This window comes from Solanum pennellii, chromosome 5 (assembly GCF_001406875.1).
Source record: "Solanum pennellii chromosome 5, SPENNV200".
Taxonomy (NCBI): Eukaryota; Viridiplantae; Streptophyta; class Magnoliopsida; order Solanales; family Solanaceae; genus Solanum; species Solanum pennellii.
Genome location: NC_028641.1, coordinates 46,727,169 through 46,749,824, shown reverse-complemented (window position 1 = coordinate 46,749,824; position 22,656 = coordinate 46,727,169). Strand labels below are relative to the sequence as shown.

General features: G+C 33.9%; 1 protein-coding gene and 1 long non-coding RNA gene across 2 annotated transcripts in view; both read left to right on the top strand.

The window, feature by feature from the left end:
* Nucleotides 1–6,291: 6,291 nt before the first annotated feature.
* Nucleotides 6,292–17,274, top strand: LOC107019525 (trichohyalin-like). The gene is made up of 7 exons (XM_015219995.1): nucleotides 6,292–6,297; nucleotides 6,397–6,543; nucleotides 6,742–6,817; nucleotides 6,934–7,193; nucleotides 12,509–14,435; nucleotides 15,688–15,830; nucleotides 16,933–17,274. The coding sequence occupies exons 1-7, from the start codon at nucleotides 6,292–6,294 to the stop codon at nucleotides 17,272–17,274; spliced, it is 2,901 nt and encodes a 966-aa protein (XP_015075481.1).
* A 1,364-nt stretch (nucleotides 17,275–18,638) lies between these two features.
* The window catches only part of LOC107020884, an 11,821-nt gene continuing 7,803 nt past the window's right edge, over nucleotides 18,639–22,656 (top strand). The window contains exon 1 of the long non-coding RNA XR_001456969.2: nucleotides 18,639–19,436. This is a non-coding gene — a long non-coding RNA (uncharacterized LOC107020884). The remainder of the gene's footprint in view (nucleotides 19,437–22,656) is intronic.

Below are 22,656 nucleotides of genomic sequence, written 5' to 3'. Positions count from 1 at the left end.
AAATTTGCCTATTATTAAAATTTCGATATCTGTTTAAGAAATTGTAAAATCGGTTCAGTTTGATCATCAAATGATTTGTTTTTTACAAAAACACCAATACTCATAACTATATTACTTCATCATAATATATTTAAAATCCTTTTTGGTTCATTTCTTTCATTTGTGCTTTCAATTTTAATTAATTTAAATTTTAACACTGATGGAAAAAGATAAAAGAAATTGACGAAAAATTTCGCACCTTTGCAAGTCTAAGATTGCAAGTCGATGTTATCTCTATATAGTTGTTTTACCTACGTCTATGGAATTACTATTAAATATGTAATTATTTTTAGATAGTAAAAATATATCGACTTAGTCTATGAAGTTCACCAATCATAAATCAATATGCACACCCAAAAATTACACCAAGACTTGAGAAATTATTTTTTCTATCATTTTTGTCAATGAATGTGTATAAAGTAAAATAAAAAGTGTTAACCAAAAAATATTAGGAATCTAGTGGTAGAACTATACACCAGTCATGATACTTATAACCTGAATTGTAGTTTTCCAATGATGATTTTTATAATCGTGTAATTTAAGAGTGTTGATGAATCGAACTTTTTCTATTTTTACAAAATTGACTAAATTCGTTGGTTTTAATATTTTCCCTCGCAAGTTAACCCATGAAATATATATATTTCTTATGAAATACTTGTATTATCCTTTTTGTAAATTCTCACTTGAGATAATGAACAATTGTAGCCAAAAATTGAATTTAGCTATGAATATATTTTCCTAGCCCGTAGTTGAAATATATTCATTGCAGCAACCATCTCAATTCCTCACCTACTCTATGTCAAGTCTTCTAGATCAAATATATAGACTAACATCATCGCCGTCAGGTTGGCATTCATTTGGATGATGAAAATCATCTCAAATTCAAGCTTAATGTTCATTACTTAACCCGAATATCAAAATGATTGCTTTCCTACTATGTTATACCTTATTACTTGATCAGTTCTATAACCTTTTAATCATCATGAACCACCCAAACATCTCATAAGCCTAGCTTAAATCTATCACTTTATGAATGCTCTTGCTCTTCTATTCACCACATACACTTGGTCATTATTAAAAAAATTTCACATCATGTTAACCACTTTCTAGTTAAGGTATACTCTAACTCATCTTGAGTTGCAACTATTACTCTACCTCCTATCCTGAGCTCTTCACAAATCATCACTTCTTAGTTTATCCATAAGGAAGAACTTCTCATCAGTAACTTACTAGATGCATGACTATACAAACATAGTTTGCCAAAACACGACTTCCTTAATTAGATAACTAAACATCTACATATTTCCCAATAACTTTAGGAACTTTCACTACTGCTACTCAAGATCTCGTATTTTATAATACCTTTTCGTAAGAATATACTACTCAATAGAGCTGTCAATATGCGCTAGCCCACCCCATCCGAGCTAACCTATATCGTTGTTGATATTTTACGGGCCGGGCCGGGCAATTTTTTGTTGGCCAGAAAACGGACGGCTCAACCCACAAGTATGTGGGCTACAGGCTTGCCGGGCCAACCCACTTTTTTTAGAAGATACTTTTTTATAATTATGAAATTAATTTATAAATTATAATTTTAAAATATTATCATAAAATATCGACTAAACAATATTACATGATATTAATGTTATTATTTGTTAATCAAATCCGCAAATAAAATTCTCTGTATAGTATTTATAAACTTTTTTTCAAGTAAAAGTATAAATATCTAAATAAAATTACCAACCTAATTGTTTTGAGTTTGGACTGTCTTTAAATTTTAATATTAATATTATATTAATCTTTTTAAATAATTTTTTTGGCCCATGGTCTTTACCGATATTTCTCAAGCCCCTCAAATCAGCAGAATTATTCAGGCCGGGCTAAAAACCCCTTTTGTTAAATGTGCTCCAAAAATCATAGCCCAGCCCTATTAAATCCCGGGTTAGACCGGGACGGCCCAACGGGCTAGCCCATAGTGATGGCTCTAGTACTCAAGCTCAAAATGTACCTCCTTATAAGGATATAAAAAGAGTACAACTCGCTTTTAGCTAAAATGCACAATGCATATGATTATGGGTGCATTACACTTAAACTGAACAATAAACTTACTCTTGGATTTCTGTCAATCCCCCCTGAAATCTCATGATTTTCTAAAGACTTTGCTAAAACTAACTCATTGATAATGTACTAAATTGTATTATAACCACCTATATTATGATTGGTAGTCGAATGATTTTGAGAAACACACGAGCATAACATAGCTCTATTGTATAATGAAGAGTATGAAAGAAGGGAAACTTTTCTTACATGTTTCTAGTCACTCATTTATATAGGTGGGACACTCACAACCATAAACAAGATCTTATTGACATGACTTCATACACACCCTAGGACTCTTGAACTTTGTTCTTTAATAAAAATTTTATCATGACCCCGAATCTATACCCTAGATGTGGCTGGCACTCGAGAACCATTGTTGGTCCACAAGAAAACCCTTATACTTGATAACTACCAACGGAAGACTAACTTAATCTTACAAACCTAAAAATATTATAATTAACTCGCCATTAAATGGGAAATTAAGTTATTTAAATCATTTAATAATTTAAATTAAAAGACTTCAAAAACACAACAATTTTTCTATGAAGCCTTTAAATTAGAACGATGGAAGTTGCAACAAGATCCATGACCTCCTAACAACTGATATGACTGAAAGTAAAAGTGAAACCCTTTGGGAGTTGGAGGTTCACCAAAGGTAACCCAAACACCAAGATGTATCACGAAAGATTTTGTTGATGATCTTGAATACATATGTCTGCGTCATTAAAATATACAAGACAAATGGCTCACTACGTGGAATGTACGAGGATGTAAACAGAATTCTAAAACATATACATAAGCTTGAACTGGATAAAAATGAAACATACTTACCTTTTTTAAACTCACTTTAATTAAGTTGAGCTCTAAAAGAAGATACTCAACTCTATATTACATGCTCAACTCTATATTACATACTCAACTCAAATATTAGATACTGAATTCAATGATATGATACACGACTATGGGACTCAACTTTAAATACTAAACACATTATAAAGCAGCAATATACATGCACTACAATGAAAGGTTTTAAAACCGTGTAACACAACTTAGTTTGTTAGAGTAAAAGAAACAACAAACTCAACTTTACACGTATAATAAATTAATATAATTTCTATGGGAGATTCTCTAACTGACAATATGATCCTAATTGGTGATACAGAGGCTTGCCCGTGCTGCTAGAACTGTCCTATACTTTGTCTTCATAGAGAATGCTTAACTTAGTAGATCCACTAGACTATGCTAAATATTTCCTAAGGAGTCATCTAGAAAGTTTGATCCTATATTACCCGTTATGGGTACATGGTTCATGGAGACTTGAGTTATTAGAACTCAAATCCCACTATAGGTTCTCAATACTACCCCCAAAATGTAACTTTTATATTATTTTTTAAAAATAATCTTTCTTTAGTTTGAGATAATTAATCAAAACATATATTAAAGTTTCTCTTGGAATCGATGTTCCCTTTTACGCTCAAATGTGAATACATTTTTAAAACTCTTTTGAAAATCTCTGTTTCTTCTAATTTTAAATGAAAAAAACATTTACTCATTGGAATACTTAATTCCCATATGATCTTTCAAGAAATGAACTTTGCTCTTACTCTTTACTCAACTCAAAGCTTATGTATTAAAACAAATCTAAAACGTTTGTAAAAGGCCTCTTAAAATAAGGTTCATGCAGAATTATGGACGTGAGCGACTAAATGCTAGATTTTCAATAACAGTATATAGAAATCAATACTTGGACCTCATGAACTTTTGTAATACTACTCATTTAAGGAATTCTCAACTTGAAGATTCATGCATAATTATGAGCTTAAACTACTAAACTCAAGGACTCAAAGATACATCTCATCTCAAGACTGTTTAGACTTAGTGCTTTGGGAAATTAAGGGCATAAAATACCCATCTCAAAGAATATGTGGTTAACATGTAAAAGTCTCATGATTATAAATATAAACTCAAAAAGGTTATAAACATGTTACTCAAGACATAGAACATAAACATTCTACTCCTCTCAAAGGTACTCAACTGATGGAGTTCGTGCAAAAGTTATGGGCATGAACAACTCGACTCAATGGTAAAAATATCGATAAGGAACTCATATATTTGAATCTTCTCATTCTCTTACTTACTTTCTCAAAACATATTTCAAATCAATGATGGATCAAAATGAATTTACAATTTGACTGAGAGGCTTTCTAAACCTCTTATATTAACTCTCTCTTGAATGTGAATTATGAATTCAAGAGTTTTTCCTTATGAAATGAATGTTATCGAGATGTCAACGTAGACTCATCAATACATTCTCATATAACTCTTCTACTCACTTTATCGAGTTTTGAAACAAGTTACTTGAAGTTGTAGAAGACTCCAAAAAAGGACGGAAAAGGATTTTCTTAGAATGTTGGAAAGAATACTCAAACATAACTCTTAACTCTACCTTGAATTTTAATTATGAATTAAAGGTTTAGATCATGTTAGCAATGATTTTTGGTGTGCAGAAGTAGCTTAGAATAGTTAGAATCATAAAGGTGTGAAGGTACCCCACGAAAGAACACATATGGAGCAACCGATTGCAAACTGGATTGGGCAGGCGACCATGTTGCTATGTTTGGACCAGGGTACCAAACCCTAAAGTTAAGAGCATACTTTGGGGCTCTCTGAAAAGCGCAACGTGCCAGGCCCCAACCCAGATGACTTGACGAAATTCTTTGTTCATTCTCTCACCCTAATTCGCCTTTAATCGAATAGTTTCTTTACCAATCACTGAGATTTCATTACTTAACATCATTAAACTCTAATATTCTCTAGTAAATACTAAAATAACTAAATTTCATCTTAATAAATCATAAAACCCTAACACAAGAAGATATAGAATAATTTACAAGAACACATGTCAAGAACTAATTAAGAACTCTAATCTTTCAACTTCAAGAATGAATTTTCGCTGAAAATAACATGATTGACATGTGGGTGAACTAAACCAAAACAATGAAATCTTACATATCTCTTACGGATCAAATTAATGGAAACAATTCGCAACAACACACAAGAATATCGATGAATGCTTGATCCTCTCATGTTTTCTTCTTTTTTCTCTTCTTTTCTCTTCTTGAACTTTTGACTAAAACCCTTGGTTCATATTAGGATTATAAAATTGATACTTATAGGAGTATACCCCTAAAATATTACAAAAAGTGAATTAAATCTTATTGGATATGGAAAACACTAAAATACCACTCATTATTTACGGCTAAATTTTCTTAGCTGGACATCCGAATTTCAAAAGGTCATATCTCAATCATCCGAAATCAAAAAATAGATAACATGGTGATGATGTAAAGATAATTCAAAGATCTTTCCTTAGATATCATCTACAACATCTAAATTATCCTGGTACTAGATTTATCGTCCTTTCAACTTGACCCAAAACTCATACTTAGCTTAACTCTCCGAATTTTGAATTTTCCTATTTCCAATATAGTTCTTTTTGGAATAAAAGGTAATACGTCTATTGATGTTATAAGAAATTTTAAATTCCTTGAAAAACCTTACTTACTATGAAGTATTGTTCAAGTCTTAGCTCAAAATTTTTTTTGGGGTGTTACAAACCTGCATCGAGAGGTTGTGGTCGATGAAGGTGTAGAGGAAAAGCTAGGGGTAGAGGTTGTGGGAGAGTAGCACCTGTTGGGTTTAAGGAATGATCATATGAATTAGAACCCTCCTACGCATATTGAGGAGATAGAAGATGATATCAAACTTGAAGATGTTTAGGATATTGGACATGAGGAAAAGGTACCACTGAAAGACATAGTTGTTCCTCCAATTTGTCCAGTGCTAGAGCAGCAGATCATGTCATTTCTGAAGGGTTTAGTTTATCTTTGAGTGCCTCCCGCTGTCAAAAAAAGACAAGCTCCCAGCAATACTCCTACAACTTGCACTGTTCCTATCGTAAGTGGAACGTGAGGTAATGATATTTACTTCGTCCATTGTCGGGTTTTTTTATGACTGACAATGAGCATGACATTTTGAATAAGTTATTAAAGATTAAGCCTCCTATATTTTTGGGTTTTGAAATTCAATATGCTTGTGAATTTATCTTAGACTGTTATGAGAGGCTACATAAACTGGATATTGTTCACCAACATGGGGGTGAGTTCGTGTCCTTTAAATTTCAAGGTGACGTCCACTTATGCTTGATACCTTATATGGAGTGTAATCTTGTACTTTACCTCACTTACATTGACCCAGTTTAATTCTTTGTTACTTGAAAAATATGTGCCTAGAACTTTGAGAGATTATGAGAAGGATGAGTTTATGGCTATGGAGCAAGGTGGGATGTTTGCGGATGCTTATAAGGCTAAGTTCAATGATTTTTCTTTATATGCTATACAGTTTGTGATTACAAAGGATGAGAGGAGAGGATTATATACTCAGGAATTAAATTTTCAGTTTTAAGTATTATTTATTCATATGAATTTTATTGGGAGGAGCTTCAATGAGGTGATAGACTATGTGAAGAAAGTGGACGGGGCAAGATGAGACGATCAGGCTAATGCTTTTGATAAGAGAGACAAGTATTTTGGAAATTTTCAGGGATCTCATTCTAAAGGATCTTGCAGGCCAATGCTAGAATCAAAGTCAATTAAGTCTGTTATGTCGGCCTCTAGAGGTAACTATTCGGGAAACTAATATTATAATTTTCATGATAGAGAAGGAGTCGCGCTTCTGACAGGCACCAAACCACCATGTTATCATATTTAATACAATTCTGGAGAACTTGGACAGATGAGGAGAGACTCCCCTACTCGCGCATACTAGACTTCACGGTACAGCCATCTAGAGTAGTGGTCTCCACAGGAAATGGTAATAATTATAAACGACGTACACAAAGTAGTACAAAAGGTAATCAGCGAGGTTGTGAAGGTAGAGGAAATGTTGGTGGACGTAGAGGTAATGGGAAACAAGAAAGGCGAGTAGCTCGGGAAGATGATAGGGTGCAATGTTATGCTTTTTCAGGCAAGAATGAGGCGGAGGCGTCTGACGCGGTTATCACAAGTACTATTCTTTTATGTGACCGGATGTCAAATATATTATTTGATCTAGGTTGTACTTATTCTTATGTGTCAGTGAGATTTGCTTCCATGTTTGATATGATATGTGATGTACTTTATTACATTATTCATATTTCTACCCTAGTTTGATAGTCAGTCATAGTTACCCATGTGTATCGTGATTTCCCTATTTTTTTTATGGGATAGAACACTTTGACTGATCTGGTGATTGAGAAAATGACTGACTTTGATACAATATTATGCATGGGTTGGGTTTTCCCTATTATGTTGTATTGAACTGTAATACTAAGTCTGTGACTCCAGAAATTCCGGAAAGGGAAAATTTAGAATGGAAAGGGGTGTACAAGCCTAAGAAAGCTAAGATAATATTCTCCATTCGTGCTAGTAAATTAGTTGAGAAAGGTTTTTTTGATCATGTGGCCCATATAAGGAATGTTGAGATTTGGACCTACCCATTGGGTCTATTCGTTTAGTATTCGTATTTATTGAACTATTTCCCAATGAATTGCCTCGTATACTAATGATTCCACAAATTGGACTCATTTAGGGATTTATTTTGATAGAAATATTGTTCTGAAATTCATATTTAGTCTCATATCTTATGAAAACTCTTACATTTTAGGAATTTGAAATTTGAGTGCAACCATGAATACTTTCGCTCAAAAAGGAAGAAAAAGGCTGAAAAGAATGAAGATATTGAAGCCTGAGCATCGCCAAATAGACTTGGTGAGTCGGCGAAGGGACATACTCTACCCTTTGTTCTAGCACACAAAGCTTTGAAGGAAGAGGATCAAAAAGGTGAAGAAAGGATCAGTCACTGCCTCACCAAATAATTTTAAGAAATAGCAATATATCCCCCAATGATGAAGAACATGAAAATGGTTAAGGAAATCACAAAACAACGATGAAATAGAAGAAGGTCGAGTCGCTGATGAGTCCACAAATTGTAATCGTGTAGGTATTTATTTTGATTGAAATAGTGGCCTCAAATGGTTATTTAGTGTCAATATCTAATGAATACTCTTGAGTTTCAGGTATTTGAACTTCCAATGCAGGCATGGACACTTATACGCAAAAAGGGAACAAAATGGCCAAAAAAAAAGTAGAAGCTTAAAGCGTCACCAAGTGAATTTTGTGAGTCACCGAAGGAATGTATTCCACTCTTTGTTACAGCACATGAAGCCATGAAGTAAGTGAATCAAAAAGCTGATGAAAGGATTAATCGACACTTTGTCGAACAGTTTCACTAATCAATGCTATAACACCCATTAGTCGAGAACATGAAGATGTTGTAGTCAAGCACAAAACAATGATGGATCAGAAGTAAGGCGAGCCGCCGAGTCAGACAACGATCTTGACTAATCTCGCCAAATGGTCCGCCGAGGTACTTAATATGAAAGCTATAAATACGAGCTTTAGGTTTTATTTTTGTATAGGGAGGAGAGAGATCGAACATAATTGTTTTCTTTCACTTTTAGAATGTTAGTTTTTTTTTTTGCTCTCATGTTTAGAGAGGGGTTTGCGGGAGACTTGAAGTAGAAGGTTTTCATCTTTCCCAAGTTTGAAGTGGGTCTTCTCCATTCTTCACCCATTGATTAACTAATTGTTTAACTCATATACCCATCTGATGTCATTATCATTTTATATGTTTTTTTATTTCTTGGTTTTTGGCTAAAAACCCCATTCTCGGGGTGTGAATAGAAAATATGGTTTCATAATTCTTGTTGGATGTGTTTTCCTGATAACTTAGATGTATTTTAATAGTGATTTAACCTAGTGGTTTTGGTCAATGATACGTCCTAACGTACACTTCAAATAAGAAAAATAAATTTTCATTGTCAATATAAAGAAGTGAAATAAAGTCAAAGTGGAACCGACAACGAATTTCCTTACAGATAAGGTTTCACTATTGCGTTTATTCAACTGTCGTTATGATCTCCTAAGACAATAATAACTAAAATTAAACTTGGGTTTAATTGTAAAGTTCCAATTACCAAAACATACATTAAATCTTCAAAATTACAGTTACCAAATGATCTTGTTATTGAATTGGTTTAGTTATTTTAAGAAACCAAGATTGTGTTCACTATTACATTAGTTCTTGTACTCTTTTGTAATTCGACTGTCAGGCAAATCACTCTTTGTTTAACCCGTACGAGTTTTATTTATCTAATGCTTCTAAGTATACCTAGATAATCAACACTTCTATTCTTACAAACTCAATGATGTAACTACATTGAATCTTGCCTACATTGACATGACGGTAAAGATCTATTCTCTTGAACTCCATCCTTAATATCAATTCGTAAACTTAGTCCAGGTTTTTCCTAATTAATCTTTTCTCTAGAACAAACAACAATTTAAGGCTTGTCTAAAGCGTTAACTTTATAGATTAAAATGTTGTTGAAACATGTAACTCTTGTTGTAAACAATGTCCCCTTCTACTCATTTTACAAAATTTTGATTACATTATAGACATAGATGTCATAACCTAGTCATGGTATTTAGTTGCTCATGTTTTCACGTAAAAAAGCAATAATGAAAGATGATAGCATGTTAAGAATCACTTAAGATAATAAATAGGAGAACAACAATTCTTTTAGTAAATTGATCGTGTTAAAATGAAACCAAGAATTAAAAAAAAAGCAAAAAACAAAGCTTGATATTATATTTTTCTCCTTAAACGTAAGATAGTCAATAATCCATCCAAAGAACCTAATAATTCAGAATAGAATGTTTAAAAGGATTCCTAATAAAATTAGGATTGATTTGTCGAGCCCTTTCACGGTCATGATCACGATCCCTCAAGGGTTTCACGGACCGTGAAGTCCTCCTTAAGCTTCGCTTTAAACTTCTCAAACATTTGTCTTCAGTCAAGCTAACTGAAATCTGCATCAGGAGCAGGACCACAGACCGTCATAGGGACCACAACTTATGAAGAGGCCCGTTGTCTTAACTTGAAATTCCCAACGTTTTGGGTATTAAATGTTATACACTAAAACACGTGTGAAGAATAGGACCACGGGACGTCATACAGTCCACAGCATGTGAAAATGCCCCTCATCTTTACTTGGAACATTCCAAAATATTCTCTAAAAGACATGGCTATTGGAAATTTGCACGACGAAAACTGTTATAGTCCTTAGTGGGGACCTCGACCCGTAATGTTGGTTGTGTTATTTACCTTTTCTTTTCCTTTTAAGCTCCACACAAGCCTGCAGAGTGGTTGAGTTTCACCGGCTCAATAACGGACTGTTATGAAGGTTACGATCCGTGAAGTTAGCTGTGAACTTCACTTGGACCATCATCATTCTCAGGTTCTTTTTCACTTTTCTTCTTGTGCAAGATTCTCCCTCACAATCAATAAATACATCAAACATACAAAAGGACACTCAATTCTAGCATTAGTTCCTCTATTTTAAGTATTTAATGCGCCAACATTTAGTGGCAATTAAACACCCTAAACCTAGAACATTACTTGTCCTCAATGATGAGAATAATAGTACAACCAATCAATCTGTTTGGAAGAGTGTGGTTGAAACCCAATTTCGGCCTAACATTTTCAAAATTCATAATTTTTAAGTTTATTTATTTAATACCTTAAAAAATGTATATATTTTATAATTTTAAATAAGTATATTGATAACTATCCTTATTTCTTAAAAATTAGGATTTATTATCAGTTAATCTTAATTTTATTTTTTTCACAGCTTGTTGAATACATTCAAACATTTTTTATTACTTTATTTTTATTTTGATTAATTCATTATTTTTGCTGAATTGATATCATAAGTCACGTTTATTTTATACATTTTAAGGAATTTTAGAAATGATTTAGCGAAAAAATATAAATGAACAATCGACGTATATAAATGACTTCTTTATTGTAAAATGTAAGTGCCAAATAGTTATATATTTTGATAACTTGTCAAACTTGGACTATAAAATTTAATATGAAATATAATTAATTTTTTATGTTATTAGGTCGAAACCTGCATTTTAAGGAGTAGTTTGTTACTTTTCTAAGAAAGTGACAATACACACATAAAAAACCTTCTCAATTTGTATCAACACATGAATTACCATATGTACTTGTAAAAATTATATATGTTGTCTCCATATTACATTCAAATGACAAAGCTTGAATTATCATACGTACTTGTAACAACTAAATATGTGTCTCCATATTACATTCAAATGACATAGTAGTGTGTTTATTCTCGTTTGTATCTTGAACATAAAATTTCAATAATTTGGTCATGGTTATCACTACTACAAATTTGGTCTACTGTCACGGTTCACCTATTGTTGCAATTGACGTTACTACCATAGCCATAGGTCTAAGGCTACGGTTACATCAACCGCTACAACAGATCGCGTAGCAATAGAGCTATTGCTACGGTTTTGTGCGACAGTTCATATAACCGTAGCCATACGTATATTTGAATTAATTGCCAACGGTTATGTACGTATTGGTACGATTTTTAACCATCGTAATAGAGGTTTATGCATCAGTTCTGTTAAGGCTATGGCTACAGTTTTTTTCTATTCAACACACCATTTCACTCAATTGCGACGGTTGTTATAGGGTATTGAAACACATTTAAACAATTGTAGCACTGTTGCTTAATGCCTATTACAACGGTTATTACTTGCTATTTGCAACAATTCTAATGCAATATTAGTAAGCTACATATACCTTCTATATACTAAATCATTCATGAGAATAAATTTTATAACATAAAAATACACATAAATCGTTAACGAGAATAAATGTTCATTACCTTAATTAGAATTCAAGTTCCGTGATTCTAATATCAATTAAAGCAAAATATACAAATCTTTTCATAGCATTCAAAAAAGGTGAAACACATGCCATAGAATTTTCAATCTACAAAAATATATGATTTCTAGAACATCAATAAAGTTTACATCAATATATACTTCAGCTCCTATGTTAAGTCTTCACTATTGCTTTCATCGCCTTTTTCGATTTCGTCACCTACATACAATCAGAAAAAAAATATAAATAATTTAGCAAACCTCAAATCTTGGAAATTAACAAGTACACATGTAGTTACAACCATGCATTAGCTTTTAGAATTGTTCAACCCTAAAACTTGAAAATCAAGTACATGCCAATAACATTCAAGTGCTAGCTGCATTCAAACTTTTACAAGCAGCAGCAGAAACAAGAGACAAGACTACATGCAGTAATTAGCTAGTACGTTGGCTCGACTAAACATAATCGTGAAGCTAGGATTCAACACTATATATAATGCTACAAGAACCCAGCAGCAGAAACAAGAGAGCAGCTGCAGAAACAAGATAGACCAGCAGCAGAAACTAGAGAGCAGCTGCAGAAACAAGATAGACCAGCAGCAGAAACTAGAGAGCAGCTGCAGAAACAAGATAGACCAGCAGCAGAAACTAGAGAGCAGCTGCAGAAACAAGATAGACCAGCAGCAGAAACTAGAGAGCAGCTGCAGAAACAAGATAGACCAGCAGCAGAAACTAGAGAGCAGCTGCAGAAACAAGATAGACCAGCAGCAGAAACTAGAGAGCAGCTGCAGAAACAAGATAGACCAGCAGCAGAAACTAGAGAGCAGCTGCAGAAACAAGATAGACCAGCAGCAGAAACTAGAGAGCAGCTGCAGAAACAAGATAGACCAGCAGCAGAAACTAGAGAGCAGCTGCAGAAACAAGATAGACCAGCAGCAGAAACTAGAGAGCAGCTGCAGAAACAAGATAGACCAGCAGCAGAAACTAGAGAGCAGCTGCAGAAACAAGATAGACCAGCAGCAGAAACTAGAGAGCAGCTGCAGAAACAAGATAGACCAGCAGCAGAAACTAGAGAGCAGCTGCAGAAACAAGATAGACCAGCAGCAGAAACTAGAGAGCAGCTGCAGAAACAAGATAGACCAGCAGCAGAAACTAGAGAGCAGCTGCAGAAACAAGATAGACCAGCAGCAGAAACTAGAGAGCAGCTGCAGAAACAAGATAGACCAGCAGCAGAAACTAGAGAGCAGCTGCAGAAACAAGATAGACCAGCAGCAGAAACTAGAGAGCAGCTGCAGAAACAAGATAGACCAGCAGCAGAAACTAGAGAGCAGCTGCAGAAACAAGATAGACCAGCAGCAGAAACTAGAGAGCAGCTGCAGAAACAAGATAGACCAGCAGCAGAAACTAGAGAGCAGCTGCAGAAACAAGATAGACCAGCAGCAGAAACTAGAGAGCAGCTGCAGAAACAAGATAGACCAGCAGCAGAAACTAGAGAGCAGCTGCAGAAACAAGATAGACCAGCAGCAGAAACTAGAGAGCAGCTGCAGAAACAAGATAGACCAGCAGCAGAAACTAGAGAGCAGCTGCAGAAACAAGATAGACCAGCAGCAGAAACTAGAGAGCAGCTGCAGAAACAAGATAGACCAGCAGCAGAAACTAGAGAGCAGCTGCAGAAACAAGATAGACCAGCAGCAGAAACTAGAGAGCAGCTGCAGAAACAAGATAGACCAGCAGCAGAAACTAGAGAGCAGCTGCAGAAACAAGATAGACCAGCAGCAGAAACTAGAGAGCAGCTGCAGAAACAAGATAGACCAGCAGCAGAAACTAGAGAGCAGCTGCAGAAACAAGATAGACCAGCAGCAGAAACTAGAGAGCAGCTGCAGAAACAAGATAGACCAGCAGCAGAAACTAGAGAGCAGCTGCAGAAACAAGATAGACCAGCAGCAGAAACTAGAGAGCAGCTGCAGAAACAAGATAGACCAGCAGCAGAAACTAGAGAGCAGCTGCAGAAACAAGATAGACCAGCAGCAGAAACTAGAGAGCAGCTGCAGAAACAAGATAGACCAGCAGCAGAAACTAGAGAGCAGCTGCAGAAACAAGATAGACCAGCAGCAGAAACTAGAGAGCAGCTGCAGAAACAAGATAGACCAGCAGCAGAAACTAGAGAGCAGCTGCAGAAACAAGATAGACCAGCAGCAGAAACTAGAGAGCAGCTGCAGAAACAAGATAGACCAGCAGCAGAAACTAGAGAGCAGCTGCAGAAACAAGATAGACCAGCAGCAGAAACTAGAGAGCAGCTGCAGAAACAAGATAGACCAGCAGCAGAAACTAGAGAGCAGCTGCAGAAACAAGATAGACCAGCAGCAGAAACTAGAGAGCAGCTGCAGAAACAAGATAGACCAGCAGCAGAAACAAGAGACAAGACTACATGCAGTAATTAGCTAGTACGTTGGCTCGACTAAACATAATCGTGAAGCTAGGATTCAACACTATATATAATGCTACAAGAAACCAGCAGCAGAAACAAGAGAGCAGCTGCAGAAACAAGATAGACCAGCAGCAGAAACTAGAGAGCAGCTGCAGAAACAAGATAGACCAGCAGCAGAAACAAGAGTCCAGACTACAAGCAGTAGAAACAACACTATCATGCTACAACAGACATGATACAAATGAATGACTAAAGGAACACGCAAACACATTTCATAGCAATAAGGACAGACCTAGATTAGAGTAAATAACATACATTATAGCAATAGACTGCAACAAGCAAAAAAAAAACTATCAATACATTAGTTTTGATTCTAGCAAAACAGTTCATGTATTCGTAAAATAATAACAGAGTTGATTGTTCACATGGAAAAAGTAGTTCAACCAAACTATAACAACTCATATTCTCTTTATAAAAAAAACACAAGGGAGTTAGCTGGTCAATCTAACAACTACCATATAGCAGAAAATTTCTATTACTTTCAATTTCTTACCAATCAGCCTTCTCGGGTTCCAAACGAACTACTTCAAAAATCCTGAAGTGTTACCTTTGGGTATGTTTCAGCCAAGCCTATAAATAACATAATCACACAATATTAGTAGGAAACCAAGTAAGAGATATAATTCCAAGATAAGTAGCTTAGCTTAAAAAACTCCATAAAAAAAATCCTTTTTTTAATCACATACAAAAAAAAAACAGTGGCACAATGACTCTATTAATACTAAAATCAAGAAAATTGATTTATTTGAAACCCAAGATTGAATTTTTATCTTCTGTTTATCATCATCATACCAATATCACCAAATATAAGAACCCCATTTCGAGTTATTGGTTTAAATCAACCCCATTTTGCTTATTTTCTTTTTTACTCAACCAAAGCTCAAACAATGTTAAATCTAATGCCCAGTATTCATAATGATTCCCAGGTCCTCGATTTCCCTGAAGGCGAGGTCATATTCACCTGACATTTGAACTATATTCCTTAAACAAAAGAGGAGAGAGTACACTGTTACAGTCCTTGACGATGATAGTTACTCAATCACTATTGATTTTGCAGCAATTGAAAAGGAAGTTGCACTGAAAATATACACTGATATAGTCACACTTCAAACAATGGATACAATATTTTATGAAGCACAAAGACAAGGACTATATTCTTTCTATGTTACACTGTTGAATCAAACAAATATCGTCTAGCTAAGTTAATCAAATGGTGGAGAAGAGAAAGAGACTCTGTAAGCAGATTTAGGGAATGGATTGAAAGAGAAGACTGTTTCAGCTCTCAGTTTGAATCAGAACTTCGCAGTAATATCAACAAGGAGTTATTGCAGGCCATTCAAGTTGCAAAAAAACAAGAGAAGCCCCCAAATTGCAGCATATCATGAAGCCCAGAACAGCCATAATTATATGGAAACTTTGGAAGAGAAGGAATGCTAAAAGACATGTTAAAGAGGTCTCTTTTAAAATAATGTACATTCACTGTCAATATAATATTAATTGTGCAAGCAGTTAAAAACTTGAAAAATAAATTCAAGTTCCACACATTTCTATTAATGACACACAAATTCCTAAGACTAACACAATGTATAAAAAATGATATAGCCAGTTTAAATTATAGACACTGCATCCAAAACAAACAAAACGAACATGTAAAGTGAGAAGTAAATCATACAAAGCAAATCAATGTGTGCTTCGTGAATGATCAAAACAATATCGCAAAATGCACAAATCCACACAATGTCATTAACTTTAACGAATAAATAGGGCATTATGTGTCACAGTTTATGCTGGCAGTGACTCATAAGGGAAGATAACATTCAATCGAACAAGCAAAAGGCATAGACAATATCAGAATCCGAATATATTTCAAAGTAAAACAAGAGTGATACTCAAGTTTAAACATCTCTTAATAATCAAAAACAAAATTGAAGATAACTAAGCCTTAATCCGAAACAAGTTGATATCAGCAATATGAATACCAAAAAACAGAGGAGAGAACACAGGGTCACACAACTACAATATTTACATCAAGGTTTGTAGTCAGTCAAAGGACAAGAGAGTTTTTCAAAAATGAACTAGCTTAAGCTATATCAGTCAACAAAAAGTGAAACAAATACCAGTAGGAAGTAATTTGGGAGTAATTTTTGTCCAGTTTCACATCAAATGGGGAATATTAAGGAAGAATTCAGCTGGAACAAAAAAATGCAGAGAGAAATATTTACAGATCCACAAACTTAGAGCACTAGATTTTGACTCTCTTATATATCACAGAATCAAACAGGGGAAGTTTATACACTAACTATATTGGAGTAAATAACATAGATTTAAGACTAACCATATATTATTCTTTAAGATTTTTCAAAATTAATTCAATGGGGACTTAGAAATCATGAACTAGCATAGAAAACTTAAACATTATTAACCTTTAAGATGAATTATTAGTCGAACCTCAAAAACATCACCAAAGAGAACGAGCTGGTTGTTTTCCTCGACGAGCTTCAACAACAGCTTCACCACCGAGCTTCAACAATGAGCTTCAGCAACGAGCTTCAACACAGCTTCACCTACGAGCTTCACCAACAACTTCACCGACAGCTCTTCACCGACGAGCTTCACCAACAGCTTCACCAACAAGCTTCACCAACGAGCTTCACCAACGAGCTTCACCAACAGCTTCACCAACGAATTTCGTTTTTCTCACCAAAATCATCAGAAATTCCTTTCACAGCTTCACCCAGAAAACGGCTCTCTCACATTGCTTTGATGAATGTTTCTGAAAAATAAGGGTTTCTGAAACAATTTCATTCTTTTTCTTTTACATTTTTTAAAAAGTTAATATATCAGAATTATTTTTTAGGAGGGACTAATGTATCTTTGCCAAATTATATTGGAGGGAAATATATTTTTTTAGGAGGGAAAAATATTTAGGGCTAAAAAATCAGAAATATTTTTCTAAAAAACCGTTGCCATAGAGTTATCTATAGCGACGGTTTTAAAACTTGTTGCTATACATTCTCTATAGGGACGGTTATAGGGATTATGCAACAGTTTATTTTAAGAATTGTTCTATTAGATTCAAGGATATTTGGCCACGGTTATAACCGTTGTAATAGGTGAGCTATTGCTACGATGGTATAACCGTTGCTAAATAAACGTTGCAGTAAGTCAAATTTCTAGTAGTGTTATTTTTCATACTATTTATCATATTTTAATTTTTTATCCTTTTTTCCCCTTACTTTATTATGGTTTTCTCTAACATAATTATTTTGTATCCTTTGCCTTAATTCTTGTCTTCCCCTTTTGTTTATGTCCCCACTGTTTTATTTTTATTGTTTTCATTAAAAAAAAAGGATTATGCACAAACACACAATAATTAAAAGTGAATTTCCTTTCACTTTTGATTGTAATTTATAAATATGTAAAATATATTTCAAAGAATTTAAAAATACTCCATTCGAATTCATGAAATGATATAAAATAATTAGATAATTTAACAGGCTTATTCAAAGACATAATTTATAAGTAAACATGCTTACACATTTCAAGATGATGAATATATGTGAAAATGATTTCTTCTTAAAAAATCAAAAAATAAATATAAAATATTTATTTAAGTAAATAGGAGCGACATATTTTTTTTATTATTTATCTTAATGATCAAAGAGAGCATGGAAAAATAATTCTTGAGTGGCTTGAATCCCTCCCTGCTTATCAAATAATTAATGAACATCCCCATATATATAATTGTTAAAAACTACACATTGATGCTGGCAACAATAATGTGAAATAAGAGTCATGATAACTCTTCAGTTTTTAAATGCTTGGACTTTCTCTAAATGACTTTCCATCTTTTAATATCTTTATTGCAAAATATCCAATTTATTTTTATTTTAAGCATAAAAAAATAATGTTTAAATCAAGGACAAAATGATAATTCAACTTTGAGGTTAAAAGTTTCCCACCTATAATAATATATGATATATGTATATTAGTTTTATTTGTTATATTTGTTAATATTCATTTTTATATTTTACAGAATCGAAAATATCATTTAAATATTACAGGTGTATTTTAAACTAGGAGATTGATCAATAATTTTTTGCCACATTTTCCAGCACATAATTTGAGTCCATTGAATAAGAATTCACTATTTAACAAACAATCAGGTCAAAAGCTAAAGGGTGTGGATAAGATTCCTAGGACCTATTTTTGAGATTTTCTATTTTTGTTGTTTATTATTTTCCGGTAAAAAGTTTAGCTGAGTTCTGCCGAATTCCAGCATCTCCATCACCCAAAACCACATTTATTTTTTATTTTTTTCTCCAATTGTTTCCAGCTTACTAGATCACAACCAGAAACCAACTTTGTTCTGTTCTTTTTCAACCAGACCTCAAAGCTCCATCATCCCACCACCACCGAATCCGATAAGTGATATCTCTTCCTCGCTTCCTCTGTTTCCGACTAGCTCCAACCCTAATCAACAATAGAAACCAGCTCACAAATCACCTGTATTTTCATTTCTTCCGACAAACAACTTCAACTCAACAACAAACACAACCCCTCCCTATTCCGTTTTTCCAGCCACCAAACCCGCCAGACCATCACCAGACCTCCACCCAAATTCCAACTTTCCGATCTCCAGACATCCAGCCAACAAAACCCCGACGAAACTCCATTTTTGACCATGCCTCCACCAGAAATTACCACCAGAAAACTAACCCAAAACCACCGCGAACCAGCGACACAAACAGCCACCAAACCGCCTCCAATTCCGATCTTTTCTGGTGAAACCCCAACCTGTTTCTCACTTCTCCAAGGGCAGAATCGGTAGATCCACATCTCAAAACATAGGAACAACAACCATGAGCTCTCAAAGCGTTGCGAAATCCACAAAAACTCCGATGAGTCTTTCACCTCTAGATCTGGCCAGAAAAAACTTTCCTTTGGTAAACTACTTTTCCTGTTATATTTTATTGTCATATATTTGGTGTTGTTTGTTATTAATGTTAATAAATATTCTCACTCTTGCATGATTTTTTGGATAATTGTATATAATAGCAAACTAATTATATAAATTGAATTGAGTAGATAGGGTTTCATTTAGTTGTTCTCTATAGCAAACGTTTGCGAAAAATTATCAGGCGGCTCTCTCCAAAATATTTCGCTCCCCACTCTCCTCCAATGACTTGCTCGCTTCCTCGCTTTTTATACAAACACAAGTGTATAAAAATTATTTCTAATTGTATAAAGCAGAGAAAATTATATAAATACATATATTTTTTTCCCCTCTCTCCCCTCTTCCAGATCTCGCTCGCCATTCTCCCAAGTCTCGCTCGCCACCCTCGCCTTTCTCACTTATACAAACACAAGCGAAATGTATAAATTGTGTTTATGTTTGTATAAAGCGTGAGAAAATTGTATATACAAATGCAAGTAAATATATTTTCGTCCTATATACTTATAATTATACAATAAAAATACTCCCTTTCCCAGTTTCTTTTGCCTTTCTCTCTTTCTCGTTTTATACTATTTTAAAATTGTATCTAATTTCTCTCTTTCTCATTTTATACAATTCGATTATATTGTATATTCCGTGTCAAGTCTCTTTTGTCTTTCTCTCTTTCTCATTTAATACAAAGTCAAATTGTATAAAATTATTCTATACACTTATAATAATACAATTCACTTTATACACTTCGTTTTTATACATTTCTCTGCCCAAGTGTCTTTCTCTTTCTTGTTTATACACTTCGTTTTATTCAATTTGCTTCAACTGTATATGTATAGCGAATTATACAGTTTCTATGTTTGCTATAGAGAGTAATTATGCAAACTTTGCTATAGCATGCAAATATGAATTTTTTATTTGCTATATGTGAAATTTGACCTTATTTTTTAGTTCTAGTTTTTTAGTTCATGTATTTATTATTATTATTATCAATTGTTTTGGTTCTTTATTTTTTATTGCTATGTGCAACAATTTAGTTATTTTTGGTTTAGCCAGATTGTGTTCATTTCATATTGCTCCTCTACTTTCAATTCATTTTATTTAGTAAAAGTTTTCAAGTAAATATTGCAAGACAACCGTTGCACTAGATTGTTGTAGTATTGGTACTTTTGATTATTATTTTGTTAGAAGTAATTTTGTTTTACATTTGGATTAGTAGTCTAGTCATATTTTTATTTGGTTGTTATCGTTCTGTTTTGGCAAAGGTAACTAAATATATTATGTCAAATTGGATTTAATTTTGTTTAGTATCGCGGTACTCTTTTGTTAATTTCATCTTCTTTAGGTGTATTTGTTTTTTAGTTATTATGATATATTAATTTATTGGGATTATTATATTCACTTGTAAAATTTGAAATGTTATTAATTATCATCATCCTGTCAACTCTATTATTTGTTATTTTGTTAGGTCCATTGTCATTTAAATGGGGCACACCATTTTTGTTGTGTTAATTAGTTTCATCTTGGTTTTTTGTGTTGGACAAAAAATAATGTGGCCAATGAAAAACTCTCCATCGATTTTCGAGGTCTCCCCATTTGAAAGACAAAAAATTTAGTTGAGTTTATATTATATACTTGTTAAATTTGGCCTATGAAGAAATTACTGTCGATTTCGAAGGCCTCACATGTTAATAAGACGGATTTTTATTTTTAAGTTATTATTTGAGTTATTTATTTTTTATTTATATTTTGCTAGTACTAATTTCTTTTACTAAGTATCTTTACAGGTACATAGACTTTCTTTCCGTCAACGCTATTCAACTAAAATTCGAATTGCAATTTTATTTATTATTGAGTATATTATTGGAGATAGGCAAACTTATTCCATTTCTTATTATTGTTTTATTTTATTATTAGTGTATGTTGCATGCCTATTATAATTGTATATTACTATTTGCTGCTCAATTTCAAAAAATGAATTCAGTCGGGACCCACATTTGTGGATTTCAAAGGGTGCCTAACACCTTCTCTTCGTAATTACTTGAACCCTTAACAAGAACTAATGGTTTCGTATATATTTGATTAGTTTCCTCTTTTATTCTAAAATTAGGTGGCGACTCCCATAAAAATTTGTTTATTCTAAAAATTCATTAAAATAGAGTTGATTAATTAATTTTAAGTCACCGCAACGTTTTGCCGTATTTGAATATAGTAAGGATGTATAACAAATGTCTTATTTTTGAAATAGTTTCCCTATCAGATAGGGAAAAGGGAATGCTTCCCTCTCATTTAGCCCTCTGTCTCTCATCTCAGTTTCAGTTATTCGGCCTCTATTGACCGGGTAACCAATAAGCAGACATGGCACTAACGAGTCCAAGGAAGGTGATAAAGTTTGGTCATTAGTTGTCGGTCACAATTGTGCCCGAACGACAGCCCACCACACCTTTGTCTGAAAAAATCAACGAATCCTTAGTAATCATAGTCAGCATGGTTGTGAGCCCACTTGTATTTTCCCCCATCTATGGCAATCTTCATGACAAGCCAGCATAATACCCTTTCGCTAGAAGTCTTCTCTTCTATATTAGCTGCACTGGTTAACTCTTGGTGTTTGCCCTAAAAAAGACCAACTGATTTTTGGGCATAGTATTCTGGGTCATGCATCATCGAGTTGATTGTAGTTTCTGAAATATCGATTGAATTTACTCGGTCTATAACTGAGTTGAACCCAAAGTGAGAACGATTTCTTTTTTCCCACGTTTTGTTGTCTGTGTACCCAAAGTAAGACTCATTAATATAGCTGCATAAGAAGTATAAAACTGGAGTATTATCCCGGTGCATTGTCCATCCAGTAGAATTTATTAAACTCAAAAATCCAATAGATGTCTTACAATTCCTCTATATCAACTACTACCACTTTAGATTCATATGTGAATTCTCGACTGTTGAAACTACCCATGTAGTTCATAATTATTCTATGGAAAAACACTTTAACCTGGTCCACAATCCACATGGTACGCTAAAAGGAAATCAGGTTCTACCTCAGTGCGGAATTTGGTTCCTGCGAATGCACATACCTTACCATGGTGTTATCATTAGTGATCACCTCATCAAGCTCTCTCCTATAGGAAGTTGTTTTAGTGACAATTTCAGCTTTTGTATGTTTTGCAATAGGAGAAGTTTGTTAATCAGCTTGAGAATCTCTTACAGATGTAGCACTG